We start from the raw sequence: 18205 nt of genomic DNA on the forward strand, positions 1-18205 counted from the left end.
TATTTAAGTTTATTTAATATTTTTGTTTTGTTTTAAATTAAGGCGTTATTTTCTATAAGATCGTATAAAAGAATTTATGAATGTTTTTATTTATTATTTTTTAAATATGTGTTTTTTAATCAGCTGATTTGTTTGATGTAAAAAACATTTTTTTTTGTTTAATTTGATTAATTCAACTTTAGTTACTTAGTATTTAATATTTTATTTATATATTATTGACTCAGTAAACTGAAGATAATCACCTATGTATGACAGATCGTAAAATTGTGGATATGGATACACTAATTGTTAAAATGAATAGAATGTGCGTTGATGGAATGCCAGAACTGCTGGTTTGCATTGCGGCGGGATGTTCACCTGTAACAATTAATTTTGAATTAAAAAAATCTTAAGTTTCAGTAAGTACTTATTTCCTTCGATTACAGTTTTTGTAGAATATATAAACGAAAACCAACGAGTTTATGCTGGTTCCAGAAAATGGCTCACTATTAAGACCTCTCTAAGAAATTGCATTCCCATGCAAACAGAATTGCATTATGAAATTGGATTTTGCACTTAGTAAAATTAAGAGTAGAAATTTCGAAATTCATAAATTAGAAAGAAATAATTTGGCCCATAACTAATTGAAGAAATGAAAAAAAATTTCTATTGAATCCAAGCTAAAATTATAGTACCTCCCTTTCGGAAATAGTGACATATCAGAAGTATTTTAGGAGTATTATACAAAATCACTGTATTGAAAGGAATTAATATTTGAAATCGAAGCCTTTGAAGAAGTGTATGATGGGATGCTGTGAAGTATAAATCAATTGAACAAGGTGTCCATGAAAACAGTGTAAATTTAAAAGTATTTTATTGGTTTCTGTGCAAAAACAAGTCCGTCGATGTGAAGAGTTCACTGGATAGTCAATATATCAATGTGGACGGAAAACACTACAGTGCAGTATCCAATAATTAATGTTTTTCTGCCACAAACATTAAACTATAACAACATAGAATCTACGGAGGCAGAACGTTACAAAATCATTAATTTCAATTTCGGGAATTTAAACTCTTACCATGAAAGATTTTTTATGGTTTCATTGGTGAGACGCCGTTAAGAAACCATTATAAAAAGTAATTAAATACAATATTTTTGTTAAAATAAACATTAGACACAACTTATATATTAAATATTATTACAATATTTTGAGAAAACGATAACTAAGTGAAATGTATAGAACAAAACTACCATTACAAATTGTAAACACGGATTTAAAGACGAAACGATGGGTTATATAAAAAAAAATTTTGCTATTAAAATGTAGAATAACAAAGGAAATACTTGGGAAGTAATGTTTGTAAACCGCAACGAATCAACTAGTTCTTGATAAGATTAAAATGTTTAATTGACCTTAAGTAAATATATACTTAAGAAACAATAATATTCATAAAGGTTTATTATATGAAGAAAATTTTAATAGTAATATCCTTAAAGTAAAAACAATCTTCTTTTTTTTTCAAAAACCACTAAAGATTTAAATGAATGCACACTTTTGATAAAAAAATTAATTTCGTTGAAATAGAATTTATGTTTAAAATTATCAAGTATATTAATAAATTATTCCAAAATTACTATTTTATTTCAAACAAATTACATAATAAATAATACTATAAATTTTGAGGTCAAAAGTTTTAGCAAGTCGCTAAAAGTTTGTTATTTGAAAACATAACATCGAAATCGCTGTCATGTTAACCTTTTAGGAAATTGGGACATTTAGCTATGTAGTTCAATACAACAACTATTATTCCTTAATTATAATTCATGGACGTTCATTAATCAACTTGGCAACAAAAGTAGCTCAGTTGGTTAAAAGCGTAACCAGTTCCGTACGCGGTGTGCCTAGGGTAGTGGATTCAATTCCTGCCGTCATTACAAACAAATTTAGTGATTGTGATGGGCTAGTGTAGTGCATGGAGGAGGTGCACTCAGCCTCTCAAAGTAATTGAGGAGCTAACAAATGAAAGTATCTGCAAAAACACTTTCTATATGGTATCACAATCGACTTTATAGCCTAAGTGTGTCTCTCATGGACAACCAGAAAAACCTAGCCTAATAGGAAGCAAAATTTTAAATAATTTTAAACGAATAAAAAATTAAATTATTATTTGAAATAATTCGTTAAATGTTTGAATAATGATTAACTGATAAAAGTTTCAAGTATAGTTATCGATATTCTTTTTGAAAAATATCGATTTATATTTTCCATACTAACCCCTACTTTTAATCAATTTTAAACTGAAAATTCAACGAAAATAATTTCTTAAAATAATTTCTGAATGGAAAACGCGGTCCAAAATTGTTTTAGCAACGGCTGGTATGTAATATTATTAAATAATTTATTTTATTGATATTATCAATTAACGTGTTACATAAAATACAATTATACGTACACCGTTTGACAGTCGCTTAAGGCTTGGCGTTCATTATTTGAGTGATAAAGTCGCCTTAGGCGTTGTTTGTTAGCAATAGTAACCATAATATACGCTTTAAATTCATACTATAGAACTACAATATGTATCTAAAGATAATACATAAATAATGCAGATGCAAAGAATGCAAAGTATTTAATGTATGATCTTGGAGAAATATCAGAAAAGTGAAAATTTCGTTTCATAATAAGATATTGTTGAAATACTGGCATTCAAACTATATATAAAAGGCCATCAAACACATTAGTTTAACAAATATGGTGGAAACGCAAAAGAGTTCAGTTAAACACAAGAGTTTATATACCAATCAATTTAATTTGCGCTCCCACCAATTATTTACTGGAGTCGGTTAAAATTGAAATAATAAGCCTACCGAGAGCGATAAATGATAAAAATAATGACGAATGAAGTTTCCACTTTAGAATTAATAATTAACACCCGTGGAAAGGTTGGAAAGTTATGTGCATTTTATAATCGTACACAACTTTTCAACCTCTTTTGACAGCTGACTTTCTGTCACTTTTTCCCAATTTTGTGGTAATAATTACTTTCTTTTAACATATACGGCAGGAAAAGAATACCGCCAAGAAATATGTGAATCGAAAAACTTATTTTCCCTAAATTTGATACTCTTACCTGCAATTAAAATATTGCTTTATACATATACCCAAACTTATATCTTTTCAATCCCTCAGAACACTTTATCAAGCCTTAACAAGCCTCAAATAGGTAGAGATAAAGAATCATAGAAATTGGGCGGGCTTCTTTATGGGCTCAGAATCTAAGGGATTAAAAACCTGGTAAACAAAAATTCTTTGAATTTACTTAAACTGACCATTTGAGGTTCGGTTATAGCAGTTACGTACACACACATACTGCGATTAGTCAAACAAACGATAGATGAAAAATGAAATACAGGTTGTATATTGCATAAAAAAAGTTATGTCAATCAGTCAATTAAATGTGAGAACAGAGCTGGTCAGTCAACTGAATCTTATTTCGTTATTGTACATATATTATGGCTGGACTAAACATTTAACTGACTGTCATAACTGTTATTTATATGCAGGTTGTATAACAATTTTCAGCTTTAGCAAATTCATTTAAATACCACGGCAATCATAATCGTTTCGATAGCATGTATCTGACCCCTGTTCTATCGTTCGCCTAACTAACCACAGAATGTGTGTGTACACAACTACTATAACCAATCCTCAAAAGATCAGATTTAAATGTGATAAAAATTATAAATACCACCATTTTAAAGATTCTTTAGTAAAACGATGGTAGTAGATATAAATAACAGTATTATAAAATTCTTCTTATATGATATGCTAATTTTATATTTCAGTTTAGTTTGGTGATGTCGTCTCCTCTATAATGATTTTATGCTGTTATTATCCATACAGCAGTGTTCTAGAAATGAGTAATATTTAACTCGTGTGCAAAGGTGCAATTACTATTTCAATCAAATTTTACGAAAAAAAAAAATCACGTATCTTATACTAGGTTAATATTAAATATCAACTGCATTGCAGTGTGATAAAAAACTTTTGCTCAAAATTTTATAAATTGAAAACATACTAAATAATATTTCTTTTTTTTTATATATGAGGAAGTTTATTATGTACATTTCGATTTGGTGATTGTAAAAATAATTTACTTTTTCATACTAAAAGTGTTAGGTTATACTATCATACTAATGGTTCGGTAATCTTTGATGAAACAATAAAGTACGGTTTTCTACCCCGATGATTTTAAGGAAAACGGCAAACGTGAGCATTCTAAAATCCAGATTTTAGTATACCACTGTCCGATTAATAAGTGGTGATACTATCTCTAGGCTCATGAAATAATTTTTAAGATACCACAATTTTTTGTAAATGTCAATATAAACATGATATGTATAATGGGCATCGAGAAAGTATAAGAGCTTATGAAGCCGGCGAGCTAGTCATGAAGAGCACAAAGCTGAAATCATCGTAGATAGTCTTTAAAAATAGAATTGTTATTATAATTTTTTTTTTTCATTCTGAAAGTGTATCTTAATCTTGAGATTATTTTTTTTTGTTAATAAAGGGTACTTGATTTTTTTCTTTTAACCAAGCGACTGTTTTCGAAACAAAAATAAAAACAATTTTGTTAGACAAGGATATAAAAACAAATTTTGTTAGACAAGGATGAGACTATCTTCTCACCTTCTCTTGCGAGATGTTATCGCAAATTTTTTGAAGAGAACCATTTAGTGCAATAAATAAGCCGGAAAATGTGGAAAAGTGGTGGAACAGCTCCGATTTCAAAAATTTTTTGTGAACGTATTCCTTAGACCTCTAGGAACATTCAGCCGCACTAACCTTGGCATTGGAAAAAAAACTGAGAAAGTTAGGGTAGTTTTCCCATCCCCAAAACTCTCTAAATAGTAGCAGTGAAAACAAATCAATATTTCAACTCAAAAATCGTCTTCCGAGGGTTTTGAGGTCGTTGATCATGAATTCAAGATTAAAAAGCAACTGAATATGGTTTCAACCCCATTAAAATTACCCTTAAAGTGATAGAGACAAAAACTTTATTAAATTCAAAATTTTGCCTCAGAAATCGTGTCTCGTGGAGCTTTTAGGTTCGGTGTTCACAAATTTAAGGTCCAAAAGCAATTGAAGATTGTTTCAACCCCCTTAAAACTACCCCTAGAAGTGACAATGATAAAAAAAAATTGAAAATTCTGAATTTCACCTCAGAAATTGTCTCTCTCTGGTTTTAGAAGTCATTGCTAATGAATTTGAGGGCAAGAAGCAACTGAATGTAGTCCCAAGCCACCCCTAAAGGCCACCCCTAGAAGTGACAGAGAAAAAATTTAAAATTGTTCCTCGAATATCGTCTTTCGGGGGGTTTTTGGGGCCGCTGATCGCGAATCCAAGGTCAAAAAGTAACTTGGATGGTTGCAACCCCATTAAAACTACCCCTAGAAATGTCAATGATAAATAAATTTTGAAAATACTGAATTTCACTACAGAAATTGCCTCTCTGCGGTTTTAAGAGTCGCTGATCATGAATTTGAGGTCAAAAAGTAACTGAATGTCACAGCATCCTTATTAAAACCTCCCCTAGAAGTGACAGAGATAAAATTTTAAATTTGAATTCTCTCCTCGAATATCGACTTTCGGGTAATTTTGGGGGCGCTGATTACGAATCCAAGGTCAAAAAGTAGCTGAAGAGGGTTGCAACCCCAAAAAAACTACCCCCAGATGTCTTGCCATCAGATTCATTATCAACGACTTCAAAAACCACAGAAAGACAATTTCTAAAATAAAATTCAAAGTTTTCCAAATTTTTTAATCATTTACACTTCTAAGGGGAGTTTTTATAGGGTTGCAACCATCCAAGTTACTTTTTGACCTTGGATTCGTGATCAGCGATGCCAAAAACCCCCCGAAAGACGATATTCGATTAAAAATTTAAAATTTTATCTGTTTCTTCTAGGGGTGGTTTTTAGGGGTGGCTTGGAACTACATTCAGTTGCTTCTTACCCTCAAATTCATTATCAACGACTTCAAAAACCGCAGAAAGACAATTTCTGAGGTCAAATTCAAAATTTTCAAAATTTTTTAAATATTGACACTTCTAGGGGTAGTTTTAATGGGGTTGCAACCATTTTCAGTTGTTTTTAAACCTTGAATTCATGATCAGTGACCTCGAAAACCCTCGGAAGACGATTTTTGAGGTGAAATATTGATTTGTTTTCACTGTTACTATTTGGGGATGGGAAAACTACCCTAACTTTCTCAGTTTTTTTTCCAATGCCAAGGTTAGTGCGGCTGAATGTTCCTAGAGGTCTAAGGAACACGTACACAAAAAATTTTTGAAATCGGAGCTGTTCCACCACTTTTCCACATTTGATGGTATTTTCCGGCTTATTTACTGTAGTAATTCTCTTTTGCATGGAAATTTTGTCGAGTCAACTGCTCATCATTAAACTTGAGATGTATTAAATTTTGTTTGGATTTTTATTTGCCTAAAGTTTGGGAGACGGTCCGCTATGTGGTTTCATCTATTTAAAAGGAAAAAGTCAGGTATTTTTTGAATCAAATAATGTAACACAAGGTAATATTTTCTTTTTAATACAAAATAGTAATTATAATATAATTTAATAATTATACAATTATATGTAGATGATGTTTTTTTTTTAATTTGGGGTCGTTTTTGTTGCTTTGGGCAAATCAATATTAATTTAAAAAAAAAAAAGGGTTTTCTAAGTTGCCTGTGTTTTGAACTTGACTTGATAAATTTGTTGTTTCCATTGTTTTAATGTATTATGAAGAATCTTTCATGATCCTTCCAAACATGGACACTATGCTCCTCATGGCAGTATTTTTTGAGTGTCAGTTAATCCATTTTGAATTATTTAACGGTTTATTCACAGTAATTTAATATTTTGTATATTTTTATATTTTTCCAAAGTATACACTGTTCTGTGGTACAAACCTTTTAGGTTAATTAATTTTTGATACCTCTAAACATAAAAAGTATCACTAACTGTGGTGACATTTTGTTTGAATGTATTATTTTCTACATTTTATTTATTTTTCTTGAAAACAGTGGAAGTACGGTTTATCACTTCAATTTTCAAAATACTACGCATATTTTTCAATTGATTTGACATTTGATGTTCATAGAGGTATTTTAAAAAAAAAAATAATAGACTTATATATATTTATTGGCAGAATTATGCTTAAAGTATTGTACGAGAGTTTATTTTCAAAATGATAATAAATTTTCTATTGTGATAAAGATAGATTTTTTTTTGTATGTAGTGATAATAAACTATTTGTAATAATAGTATTTATATTTGTAATAGTATTTTTGATGTAATAATAGTAAGACTGTTTAATTCAGATTTTTGAAGTTATTAAATAAGACTGAACTTTTTATGATATTTTTTTTTTGATCATTCCCTGATTGACAGGATTTCAGGAACGCATAGACAGCCTAAAACGATCTACTTAATTCAAGGGCCCAGCATCTCTCCATATTTTTGAGTTTTAAAATATATTTTCACATTCTAATAAAATCCTTTTATGTAATATAATTTTATATTATATTTTGAAATTTTATTTTCATAAAATATAATTTTCACAGATTTTCAAATTTATTAAATAATATTATTTTTTATCATATTTTTAATTTTATTTTCACATGGTAGCAAGTAAAAAGGCTTCATGTAATTTCCTTTCATTAAAGTTATCTTGTCAATTGGGAATTAAATCAAACTCTATTATATCTTTTATTTATTAATAATATTTATTTACAGATTTAATATATATATTTTTTTTACATATTTGGTCAAATATTTCTATCTGTCTTTACATTTTATTAAAACACCATGCCAACGACAAGAAGAGGTGCTGATACTGCTGGCACTCCGCAACCTTTACCAGGTGGTCAAGGTGGTAATCAACCAGGTCCTTCACCAACACGGGATGACTTGTTCACAACACCAAGTGCTGCGTCAGCAATCAACATAGCAGCAATTTCGACTCAAGTGGCGGCTACATCGCACATACTGAATACTTCGGCAAACCAAATGACAGTGATGCAAGACCAAATTCTTCAACAAAATTCACAGATAAGTCTATTAACTCAAACTTTATCCAATTTAACGATCAGTTTATCAAACAATGCTTTACCTTTAAGACCAGACCAAGCTAGTCATCAAACTAATTTTTTTGCTAAGCCGAGTATTGACTCGTTCATTAATAAAGTTACTATTCTAGATATATCGATTCCAGAAAAAGTTGTGGAATTCATAGTTGATACACAACATTTAATCGACATTAATTTTTTACCGTTAGAAATGCTCTTAAAATCATTAATAAATAGATGTGCGTTAAATGCACAAGCTTTCTGGGCATCTTGCATAGCTCGTTCATTAGACTGGGAAGCAATTAAAAACAACTTACTCGAAATTTATATCCCACCTTTGACGAGGCAACTATTGGTTGATAAACTGGTACGGCGAACTCAACCTGATACAGAAAAGTTCTCCACTTTTGCTGCATCCATTATAAAATTCAGTAAAATACTACTAAAAGAATTATCTGAAGCACAGATAATTGAAATTATTTTTGCTCATGCCAATACGGCTATCTTGACAATTATGGGTTTAAATCAAATACCCGAAACTTATAATGATTTGTCAAGGCTGATCACAAAAATGGAAGAAATTCAATCTAGAATGTTGCCACCAATTCAAATTGCAAATGCTTCAACTCAACAAAAAACTAATTCTACAAACAAATACTTTTGTACATATTGCAAAGGCACTAATCACGATTTTAGGCATTGTTTTAAACGGATCAACAAAGATAATGGATCACCAAATATTTCAAAACCAAAAAACTAATAATAGACCCTAAATTTTATTTATTTAATTTAAATTTAAATTCATCTTCTTTACCTTTACAAACTATTTTTATTCTAGGTTATCCCATTTTAACACTGTTTGATTCAGGGGCTTCTATTAACGCGATTAAAACCGCAACCCTAAAAAAATTACAACTTATTGATAAAAATATAATCACTAAATCAACTAATAAAACAATTTCATTACCTGGTAATAATTTTTTAAAATGTTCCTATTTGGTCAATCTACACTTTAAAATTGACAAATTCTCTTGGAACCAAAACTTTTACATTATCGACAGTCTCCCCTTTGACGCGATTTTGGGTGTTACATCGCTAAAACATTGTAATATTATTCTCGATTTTTTCAAATCAGTTATTAAATTTTATTTTGAACCTAATATCGAAATTCCCTTTGCTGGTTTTAACAGTAATAATCGAATTATTAACACGATTTGTGAAGCCAAAATTAATATGAGTGCCAAACAAACTAAAATGTTAGATTCTTTAATAAAAAAATATAAATGTATTTTTTCAGAAATCCCTGGCCTTGCTAAGGATTATGAATATAAAATTAAGTTGAAAGATAACATTCCGGTTTGTAAAGCACCATATTATTTAGCACCTGATAAAGCTAAACTTTTGGATCAACATATACAGCAGCTAGTCAAACAAGGAATTCTTTCTGTTTCAAATTCAAATTATAGCTCACCTGTATTTTTTGTTAAAAAAAAAGATGACTCTTATCGTTTAGTCGCAGATTACAGATTCCTTAACAAACATATCGAATTTGATCCAATGAGTTCAGCTAATATTAACCATATCTTTGCCAGTTTAGGTAATTCGAAGGTTTTCACGCTTTTGGACATGAAAAGCGCGTTTCACCAAATTAAATTGTCAGAGGACACGAAACATGTTACTGCAATCGTCACGCAATACGGTACTTGGCATTATAATCGCTGCCCTTTCGGTTTATCTGTCTCAAGCCAGGCCTTATCAAGATTTTTGAACTCTAGTTTAGCCGAATTTCGGCATAATTTTCTTTTAATATATTATGATGACTTGATTGTTCATTCTTCGGACGTCGAATCTCATCTAAATCATTTAAATTTGTTATTCACTAAAATTAAAACACTCGGTATCACAATTAATTTAGACAAAGCTCGTTTCTGCATGTCTAGAGTACGTTTACTAGGTAGCGTTATATCCGCTGAAGGTCGTTTTATTGACCCTTTAAAAGTTCAGGCTATTAATGAAATGCCTATACCTAAAAACGTTAAAGAAGTTATGAGGCTCGTAGGAGCGGCTGCGTTTTATGCCAGATATATTCCTATGTTCAGTCAGATTGTAGCACCACTGAATGATTTAAAGAAAAAGAACATCAAATTCAAAATTACGAATGTGCATCTGGAAGCTATTTCAACACTAAAAAAAGCTCTAACTAATGCTCCAGTTTTAAAACATCCGGATTTTGAAAGAACTTTTGTGTTACAAACTGACGGTTCATCGACTGGACTGGGGGCAGTTTTACTTCAGAAATATGAGGATGGTTTACATCCAATTATGTACTGCTCTAGAAAATTGAATTCTGCAGAATTAAGGTATAATAGTCACGAGTTGGAAATGTTAGCAGTTATAACCGCTTTAGATAAATTTAAAGATTTTTTAACAGATCGCCACTTCATTCTCCAAACTGATTGTCGTTCTCTTCTTTGGATATTTAATACACCAAATAAATTCAATAAGCTGTCCAGGTGGATTCTTAAAATATCCCGATATGATTTCACTCCGGAACATATCAAAGGAGAGCATAATAAAATGGCGGATTTCCTCTCTAGACTATACGAATCAAATGATACAATAGTGAATAGCGAGAATAAATTAGAGCAAGAATCAAATGATAAATTTGTTAAAATTAAAGAATTGCATAGCGCGGACCCAGGTTATGCAATTCTAATTAAAAAGATAACCTCTTCTCTGGATTCATCTGATTTAGATTTGCTTAGTGAACAAATTCGGAATGATGTTCAATTGGACTCTTTGAACGTTATAAACAATACGAATTTTGATTTTCTATCCATCAAACAAGAACAACGAAATTCACCTGAATGTGAAATCATTTATCGCAACCTTAAGGCTAAGATGAATGTCCCTAATTTTTGCATCAAGGATGGATTAGTTTTCAAACTTGTGGGTAGGAATCACCTAAAACGAATTTTATTACCCGAGTCATTATTGAATTATGTGTTGAGATATTTTCACGACTCTAAATATGCAGCGCATTGTTCGGTTATTAAAACGTTCCGTGAAATTAGTAAAATCTTTTATTATAAAAACTTGTATGCAAAGGTTAGGGATTATGTCAGAACCTGTAAAGTCTGTCAGGCGATTAGACCTTATACACGTAATGATAAGGTCCAATTGAGCAGTTCCATTCCCGAATTTACCTTTCATACTCTTTACGTTGACTTTATCGGTCCTATTATTAAATCTCCCGAAAATTACAAATATATTTTTTCTGTTGTAGATGGGTACAGTAAATACGCTTTTGCATATCCGTGCAAGAAACAGACGACGGATACGGCTATTTCGATGATGCAGAAGATATTTCTACAAAATGGATACGCAACGGTGGTGGTATCTGACAACGGTCCTGCGTTTTCGTCTGTGAAATGGAAGACCTTCCTATTCAACAATGGAATCAGAGCGTCCTATTGTTCGAGTTATACGCCATCATCCAACAAAAGCGAATGTCTTAATAAGCAAATTAAGTACAACCTGGGGTGCATTCTTAAAGAGTATTCGATTCAACACAAAAATTGGTCGAAATTTCTCAACTTTGTAATATTTAACTACAACAATTCATTTAAGAATACTATAAACACTACACCAGCAGAAGTTTATTTCGGAAGAAAATTAATAACGCCATTTATTATCATCAACGAGCTAACAAATTTAGTCACAAGCTCTGTTAAACCGTCGCAACAGCAAATTAACGATGCATTAAAACTCGCCCATCAACAACGTCTTAACAGAACTTTGAACAGACCATCAGTTTCAAAGTACAGAATTGGACAATTGGTGATGGTTAAAAATTTGGCGCCGAACATCAACAAAAATAAATCAGCCAAATTTACAGCGAAATACAACGGACCGTATAAGATACAGAAATTCACATCTCCAACATCGGTTAGATTAAAACCCACTAACAGCAATAAGTCAACTTTTGGAATGTCAATCTACAATCTTCGGCCATATTATAAATGAGGTCATCATCGAAGTGGTTGTATTCGTTGACGGGTAATTTCTCATATTTCTAGTTTTCTAACTGCCTTATTTCACTAAGCTAATTTAATTTCTATTTAGTTTCATTAATAATTAGCATCTCGCTAATTTTTTTTTTGCCCCCTGGGGTGAGATTATTTTTTTTTGTTAATAAAGGGTACTTGATTTTTTTCTTTTAACCAAGCGACTGTTTTCGAAACAAAAATAAAAACAATTTTGTTAGACAAGGATATAAAAACAAATTTTGTTAGACAAGGATGAGACTATCTTCTCACCTTCTCTTGCGAGATGTTATCGCAAATTTTTTGAAGAGAACCATTCTCTTTTGCATGGAAATTTTGTCGAGTCAACTGCTCATCATTAAACTTGAGATGTATTAAATTTTGTTTGGATTTTTATTTGCCTAAAGTTTGGGAGACGGTCCGCTATGTGGTTTCATCTATTTAAAAGGAAAAAGTCAGGTATTTTTTGAATCAAATAATGTAACACAAGGTAATATTTTCTTTTTAATACAAAATAGTAATTATAATATAATTTAATAATTATACAATTATATGTAGATGATGTTTTTTTTTTAATTTGGGGTCGTTTTTGTTGCTTTGGGCAAATCAATATTAATTTAAAAAAAAAAAAGGGTTTTCTAAGTTGCCTGTGTTTTGAACTTGACTTGATAAATTTGTTGTTTCCATTGTTTTAATGTATTATGAAGAATCTTTCATGATCCTTCCAAACATGGACACTATGCTCCTCATGGCAGTATTTTTTGAGTGTCAGTTAATCCATTTTGAATTATTTAACGGTTTATTCACAGTAATTTAATATTTTGTATATTTTTATATTTTTCCAAAGTATACACTGTTCTGTGGTACAAACCTTTTAGGTTAATTAATTTTTGATACCTCTAAACATAAAAAGTATCACTAACTGTGGTGACATTTTGTTTGAATGTATTATTTTCTACATTTTATTTATTTTTCTTGAAAACAGTGGAAGTACGGTTTATCACTTCAATTTTCAAAATACTACGCATATTTTTCAATTGATTTGACATTTGATGTTCATAGAGGTATTTTAAAAAAAAAAATAATAGACTTATATATATTTATTGGCAGAATTATGCTTAAAGTATTGTACGAGAGTTTATTTTCAAAATGATAATAAATTTTCTATTGTGATAAAGATAGATTTTTTTTTGTATGTAGTGATAATAAACTATTTGTAATAATAGTATTTATATTTGTAATAGTATTTTTGATGTAATAATAGTAAGACTGTTTAATTCAGATTTTTGAAGTTATTAAATAAGACTGAACTTTTTATGATATTTTTTTTTTGATCATTCCCTGATTGACAGGATTTCAGGAACGCATAGACAGCCTAAAACGATCTACTTAATTCAAGGGCCCAGCATCTCTCCATATTTTTGAGTTTTAAAATATATTTTCACATTCTAATAAAATCCTTTTATGTAATATAATTTTATATTATATTTTGAAATTTTATTTTCATAAAATATAATTTTCACAGATTTTCAAATTTATTAAATAATATTATTTTTTATCATATTTTTAATTTTATTTTCAATCTATCAGACTAATAGTTCGGTAATCTGCGATGAAACAAAAGTACGGTTTTCTACACCGATGAATTGAAGCAAAAGGGCAAACGTGGGCATTCTGAAAAACAAGATTTCAGTCTGCCACTGTCGTACAACTAAGTGGCGATACAATCTCTAGGCTTATAAAACAATCGTCAAAGTACCACAATCTTTCGTAAATGTAAACATAAAAATGATATGGATATTGGGCATAGAAAGTATCCAAGAATCAATGAAGCCGGTGAGCTAATCATGAATAGCAAAAACAAAAAAATAAACAAAGAGTGACAGAAAACGATATTATCAATTCATTTAAAGTCAAAGAAATCTTACTAGCCTAAAATAGCTTCAAATGGTTCATGAGGCAGTGGCTTGGAATGAACAATCGTCTTTCTTAGGAATAACGTCGAACCTTATAGAAACAACTGGTTTGAGTGTATTATACTCTAGACAATTTACTATAATAATATTACTTCAATGATAATTTGAATTAGAAGTCTAAAGGCGCAATTCCACGGAAGCAACACTGGGCGAAATGTGGCTCGATATTTGTTGTCAAGTATTGCTTATTGTAGCTAGAGGACAACTCTGTACAACAGGCTAGGAGACATATTTTTTGTAGCTTTGTGTTCTATCTCTATTGAAAGACTATTTGTAGTATACTTCAATGCCGCAAGCTACACGTTGCCTCATTGGAATTCATATGGGAGATTGTTTCCAATAGGTTCAGTAACTGACTTTGTAAGCCACTTATCTGGAAAGTGAAGGAGTAATCTTTATTGTCTTATTTTAGACAAGTAATTATTATATTTATTTTTTTTAAATTTTGTATTTATTTTGAGTTAAAAACTATGAGTTAAATGAGACGTACTTGGTGGAAATTGATAGAAAAATTTGATGATTAAATGAAAATAATTTTTTTTAGAATGATTCTTTTTGACATAGTAATACCTACATAGATTCCACAAACATTAATGTCATTACAGAATTATTCCTAAAGCTATCAAATAATAGTGTGTAGCAACGTTACGCGCTGGAAGGCATATATTTGGATATATATAGTGTGCAGTACGCATAAATATTTGAATTGGTATAAATATTTGAATTAAAGTGTAATTTTTTTAGTTGATCTACTGTAACAAATGTAATTTCTAGTTTTTCGATCTAAATACTGCTTTTTTATAGTATAGAAATTGAGTTTGAAATATATGTGATAGTGTAGTTTTATCGTAATGCCTCTCTCCGTTATCAATGTTAAATTATAATAAAATTGAAAACTGGTAATATGAAAATCATTTATACTTTTTTATGATTTTCCAATATATTCGAATAGAAATTACTTCATTATTCATCTTTTTTTAGTGCATGGTATTTCTGTATGCTAAAAAATTGTACCAAAATTAATACATAAAAAGAAAATTGTTATGTATTTGCATGATAATATTTTGTCGTTTCTTTCTGAACTATTAAATCTTTCCTAATAGCCGTAAAATAAATGAAGTAAAGTATGAAATTGTTTGGTCGTTTACCCCTATCGAACTTGTGTACAGAAAAATGCTTTAACTTTGATTATTATATTTATCAGACTCATATTATGAAATCAATTTTATCTCATCTTAAGCCGTAAGTAAAGGTGAGTTGAAATTAATGTTGTTATGATAAAATATTGCAAAAATTTATCGATAGCTAAAAACAAGTTTTGTTTAAAGACAAATTGTTGTATGTTTCTATGATGACAACGAACAAAATATTTTGTGTAAAGGCGTTGAATATAATCAATATTTGTTACAAATTAATAGTCCTTATACTTTTAGTATTGTGATATTTTTTCAAATATTTTTATTCTGCCTCTTAAGACAAAACGTATTGTCAGATCAGTGTGCTTTAAAATGTTCATGGTGGCAAAATATATTTCGACACTTCAGGCCTATAGACATGATATGTGTTTTGCACAGTCTGGGAAAATCAAAATATAATCAACAAAATGTGGCTTTGGTTATATTATACAATTAAATAAAGCTTTCAGGAAAATATCATTAATCTATTTGAAAAAATTAAAAAACTGTTCGATCAATAGAAAGATAGTAGATACGCGCACAAAGTTTTCATAGCTTGAGAATTCGTGACACATGAATTTTCGAATTTTTAATATTTAAATTGACAATTAATTTATCTCAATTATTCATTGAAATGGCAAAAAGTTTTCTGTATCACATACTGTCCCCAGTCAAAGAAGCCGTTTTTCTGCTAATACTGTCGAGTACCAGTAGAGTGATTATAATTAAAGATCATTGTTATTTAAATTGATGATAAGATATTCACGAAAATCTGTGTAAGCTCTAAAACTTATACCGTTATACAGGATGTCTACTTAAGTTGGTTGCATATGGAAAACTATTTTATTACAAGGGTTACGATAAAAAATTTTTCTTTATAAAAATCCCTACTTTCGCAAATATTAACTCTTAGCTATTCTCTTTTGACATTTAATGCACAGGGTTTCCACAAATTGAGAAAGTTCGATATGAATGTCAATGGTCGATAGATGATAAGGAAAACAGTTCAAGAAATCACTCCCGAGATATGAAGGTGAGTATTTAAAAAATTTTGTAAGATGACAATTGCATGCATGGAACACAAAGGTGGATGCGTTGAGGCAAAAACGACTGGAGATAATTTCATAAGTTGTTTTGTTTGTTTTAAAATACTTATACGAATGAAACTTAAAACAAAGATAAGTAAGTTAATAAACAAAAAAGAATACTTACCATTTAAAACATGAACCGATACAGATGCTGCATGTGCATTTGATGGTACACACGTATAATTACCAGAATCAGTGAGTGCAGCTTTTGTAACTAACAATTTACTCGTTGTACCAGCTTCAGTTTTTTCTGTTTCTAAACTAATACCACCACGCGGCGAATCAAAGTCAACGACCGAATGTCCATGATACCATAATACTGATGATGGTGGTGTAGAATGTACATTCACTGAGCATGTTAATGATATTGTACTGCCTTTTTTAACGAATACTTCTTGTGAACCCCATATATTGGCTTGAGCATCTGCTGAACAAAATTTTATATTTAGTAGATTTTAAATTTATTCATTTTTACAAATTAATTTGCTTATTCATTCTTTTTTTTTTATTTTTGGAAAATTGTTCATTTTATATTACGACTTTACAATCAATAGCAAGCAGTATTTTATACCTATACGTTATATTAAAAATAACCGATGTCAAAAATGTGGGTTGGATTCAATTGGATCGAATTAATTTAGTTTGCGTTCTTTGAATTAAACAAATAAAATATTTTTATTAACAAAAAATTATGATTATTATTTATTAAGAAAAAATTATATTTCTATCATTAAAGAAAGTTTTTAAATTAACTTTCTCTGAATGCGAATTACTACTTTCTCTGAATGCGGTCTAAAAGCCTATGACAACCAGTTAGATATTTTGTGAGCGATTACTTTTAACATCGATTATTTCTTCTATGTTTTATATCGATTGTGTTCTATCTATCGATTGTTCTAGTTATTATTATCTTCTAGGGAATTTAATTATTAAGTTTTTGTTAATTTGAGGATACAGGAGCATTAGGTCATGATAATTGAGTAGTAAAAAGCTTACACTGGCCAGTCTGTTAAGGATGTATAAGCACGGTTATGGGAGTAAAAAAATAAAAAATATATTTCTTAAATTTTGATGGTTCATTATGCTATAACTTTACTATATAAGACTAAAAGAAAGAACAAAATTTTTCGATCTGGCGTAATTTTCAAAATTTCGAAAATTGCAAATTTTCTTTAATTATTCATCTTTCGATATTTCGGAAATCAATACAGATATCGAAAAACTTTCTTCTTAATTTTTGTCTATATTCAGGAAGTTATAACAAAATTCATCATCAAAGTTGAAAATAAGATAAAAATAATTTTAACTCAATCCTGCTATAATCCCTTATATGGACGGAGACACTTGGTTTTTTTCTTTTCTATGTCATTGCTAATATGTTTACTCTCTATTAAAAAGTTTTTATTATTTGTTTTAATTCGTTCCAAGTGAAAATTATCAAAAACTTTCAAAATAAGTCGTTTTTTGAGATTTCTCCATAAGAGCAATGTATTTTATATCGATTTTCAATGACTTTTTTCTTGAAAATTTGCATGGTTAAGCTGATATTTTAGCCACATATTCTTTGAGTAAAAGTCAATCGACAAAAAATTTTGAGCCTTTAAATCAAACATTGTTGTCATGCTCATACATCCTTAAGTAAATGTTGTATATTCAAATCTACAGGGCCCTAGTTGTTTGGGATATAAATGTTATAGGGAAAGTCGTTTGTTAGTAAGAGTTGACCTTTCCTAGGTAGAGTCAACTGTTACTAAAAACATCGGGAACCGTTGATTAAAAATGAGTAAAAACACTTTTTCTAGAAAGAGTTT

At 29.8% G+C, this 18205-nt stretch overlaps 2 protein-coding genes across 2 annotated transcripts in view; one reads left to right on the plus strand and one right to left on the minus strand.

The window, feature by feature from the left end:
• Nucleotides 1-238: 238 nt before the first annotated feature.
• The window catches only part of LOC123298815 (hemicentin-1-like), an 807179-nt gene continuing 789212 nt past the window's right edge, over nt 239-18205 (minus strand). Inside the window, exons 4-5 of the mRNA XM_044880912.1 lie at nt 16519-16818; nt 239-357 (exon numbers count right to left, since the gene is read on the minus strand). Of these exons, the coding sequence (XP_044736847.1) occupies nt 239-357; nt 16519-16818 (419 nt within the window). The remainder of the gene's footprint in view (nt 358-16518; nt 16819-18205) is intronic.
• Nucleotides 7663-12271, plus strand: LOC123297933 (uncharacterized protein K02A2.6-like). Its single transcript, XM_044879770.1, has 2 exons — nt 7663-8096; nt 11396-12271. The coding sequence occupies exons 1-2, from the start codon at nt 7850-7852 to the stop codon at nt 12133-12135; spliced, it is 987 nt and encodes a 328-aa protein (XP_044735705.1). The 5' UTR covers nt 7663-7849; the 3' UTR covers nt 12136-12271.

The sequence above is a fragment of the Chrysoperla carnea genome, chromosome 4, assembly GCF_905475395.1.
Source record: "Chrysoperla carnea chromosome 4, inChrCarn1.1, whole genome shotgun sequence".
Lineage (NCBI taxonomy): Eukaryota > Metazoa > Arthropoda > Insecta > Neuroptera > Chrysopidae > Chrysoperla > Chrysoperla carnea.

Coding starts and splice junctions, on each gene's coding strand:
- LOC123297933 (XM_044879770.1), top strand. CDS start 7,850: ATGCCAACGACAAGAAGAGGTGCTGATACTGCTGGCACTCCGCAACCT. Junction 8,097..11,395: donor TCAACAAAATTCACAGATAA/GTCTATTAACTC, acceptor TTTCTGTTGTAG/ATGGGTACAGTAAATACGCT.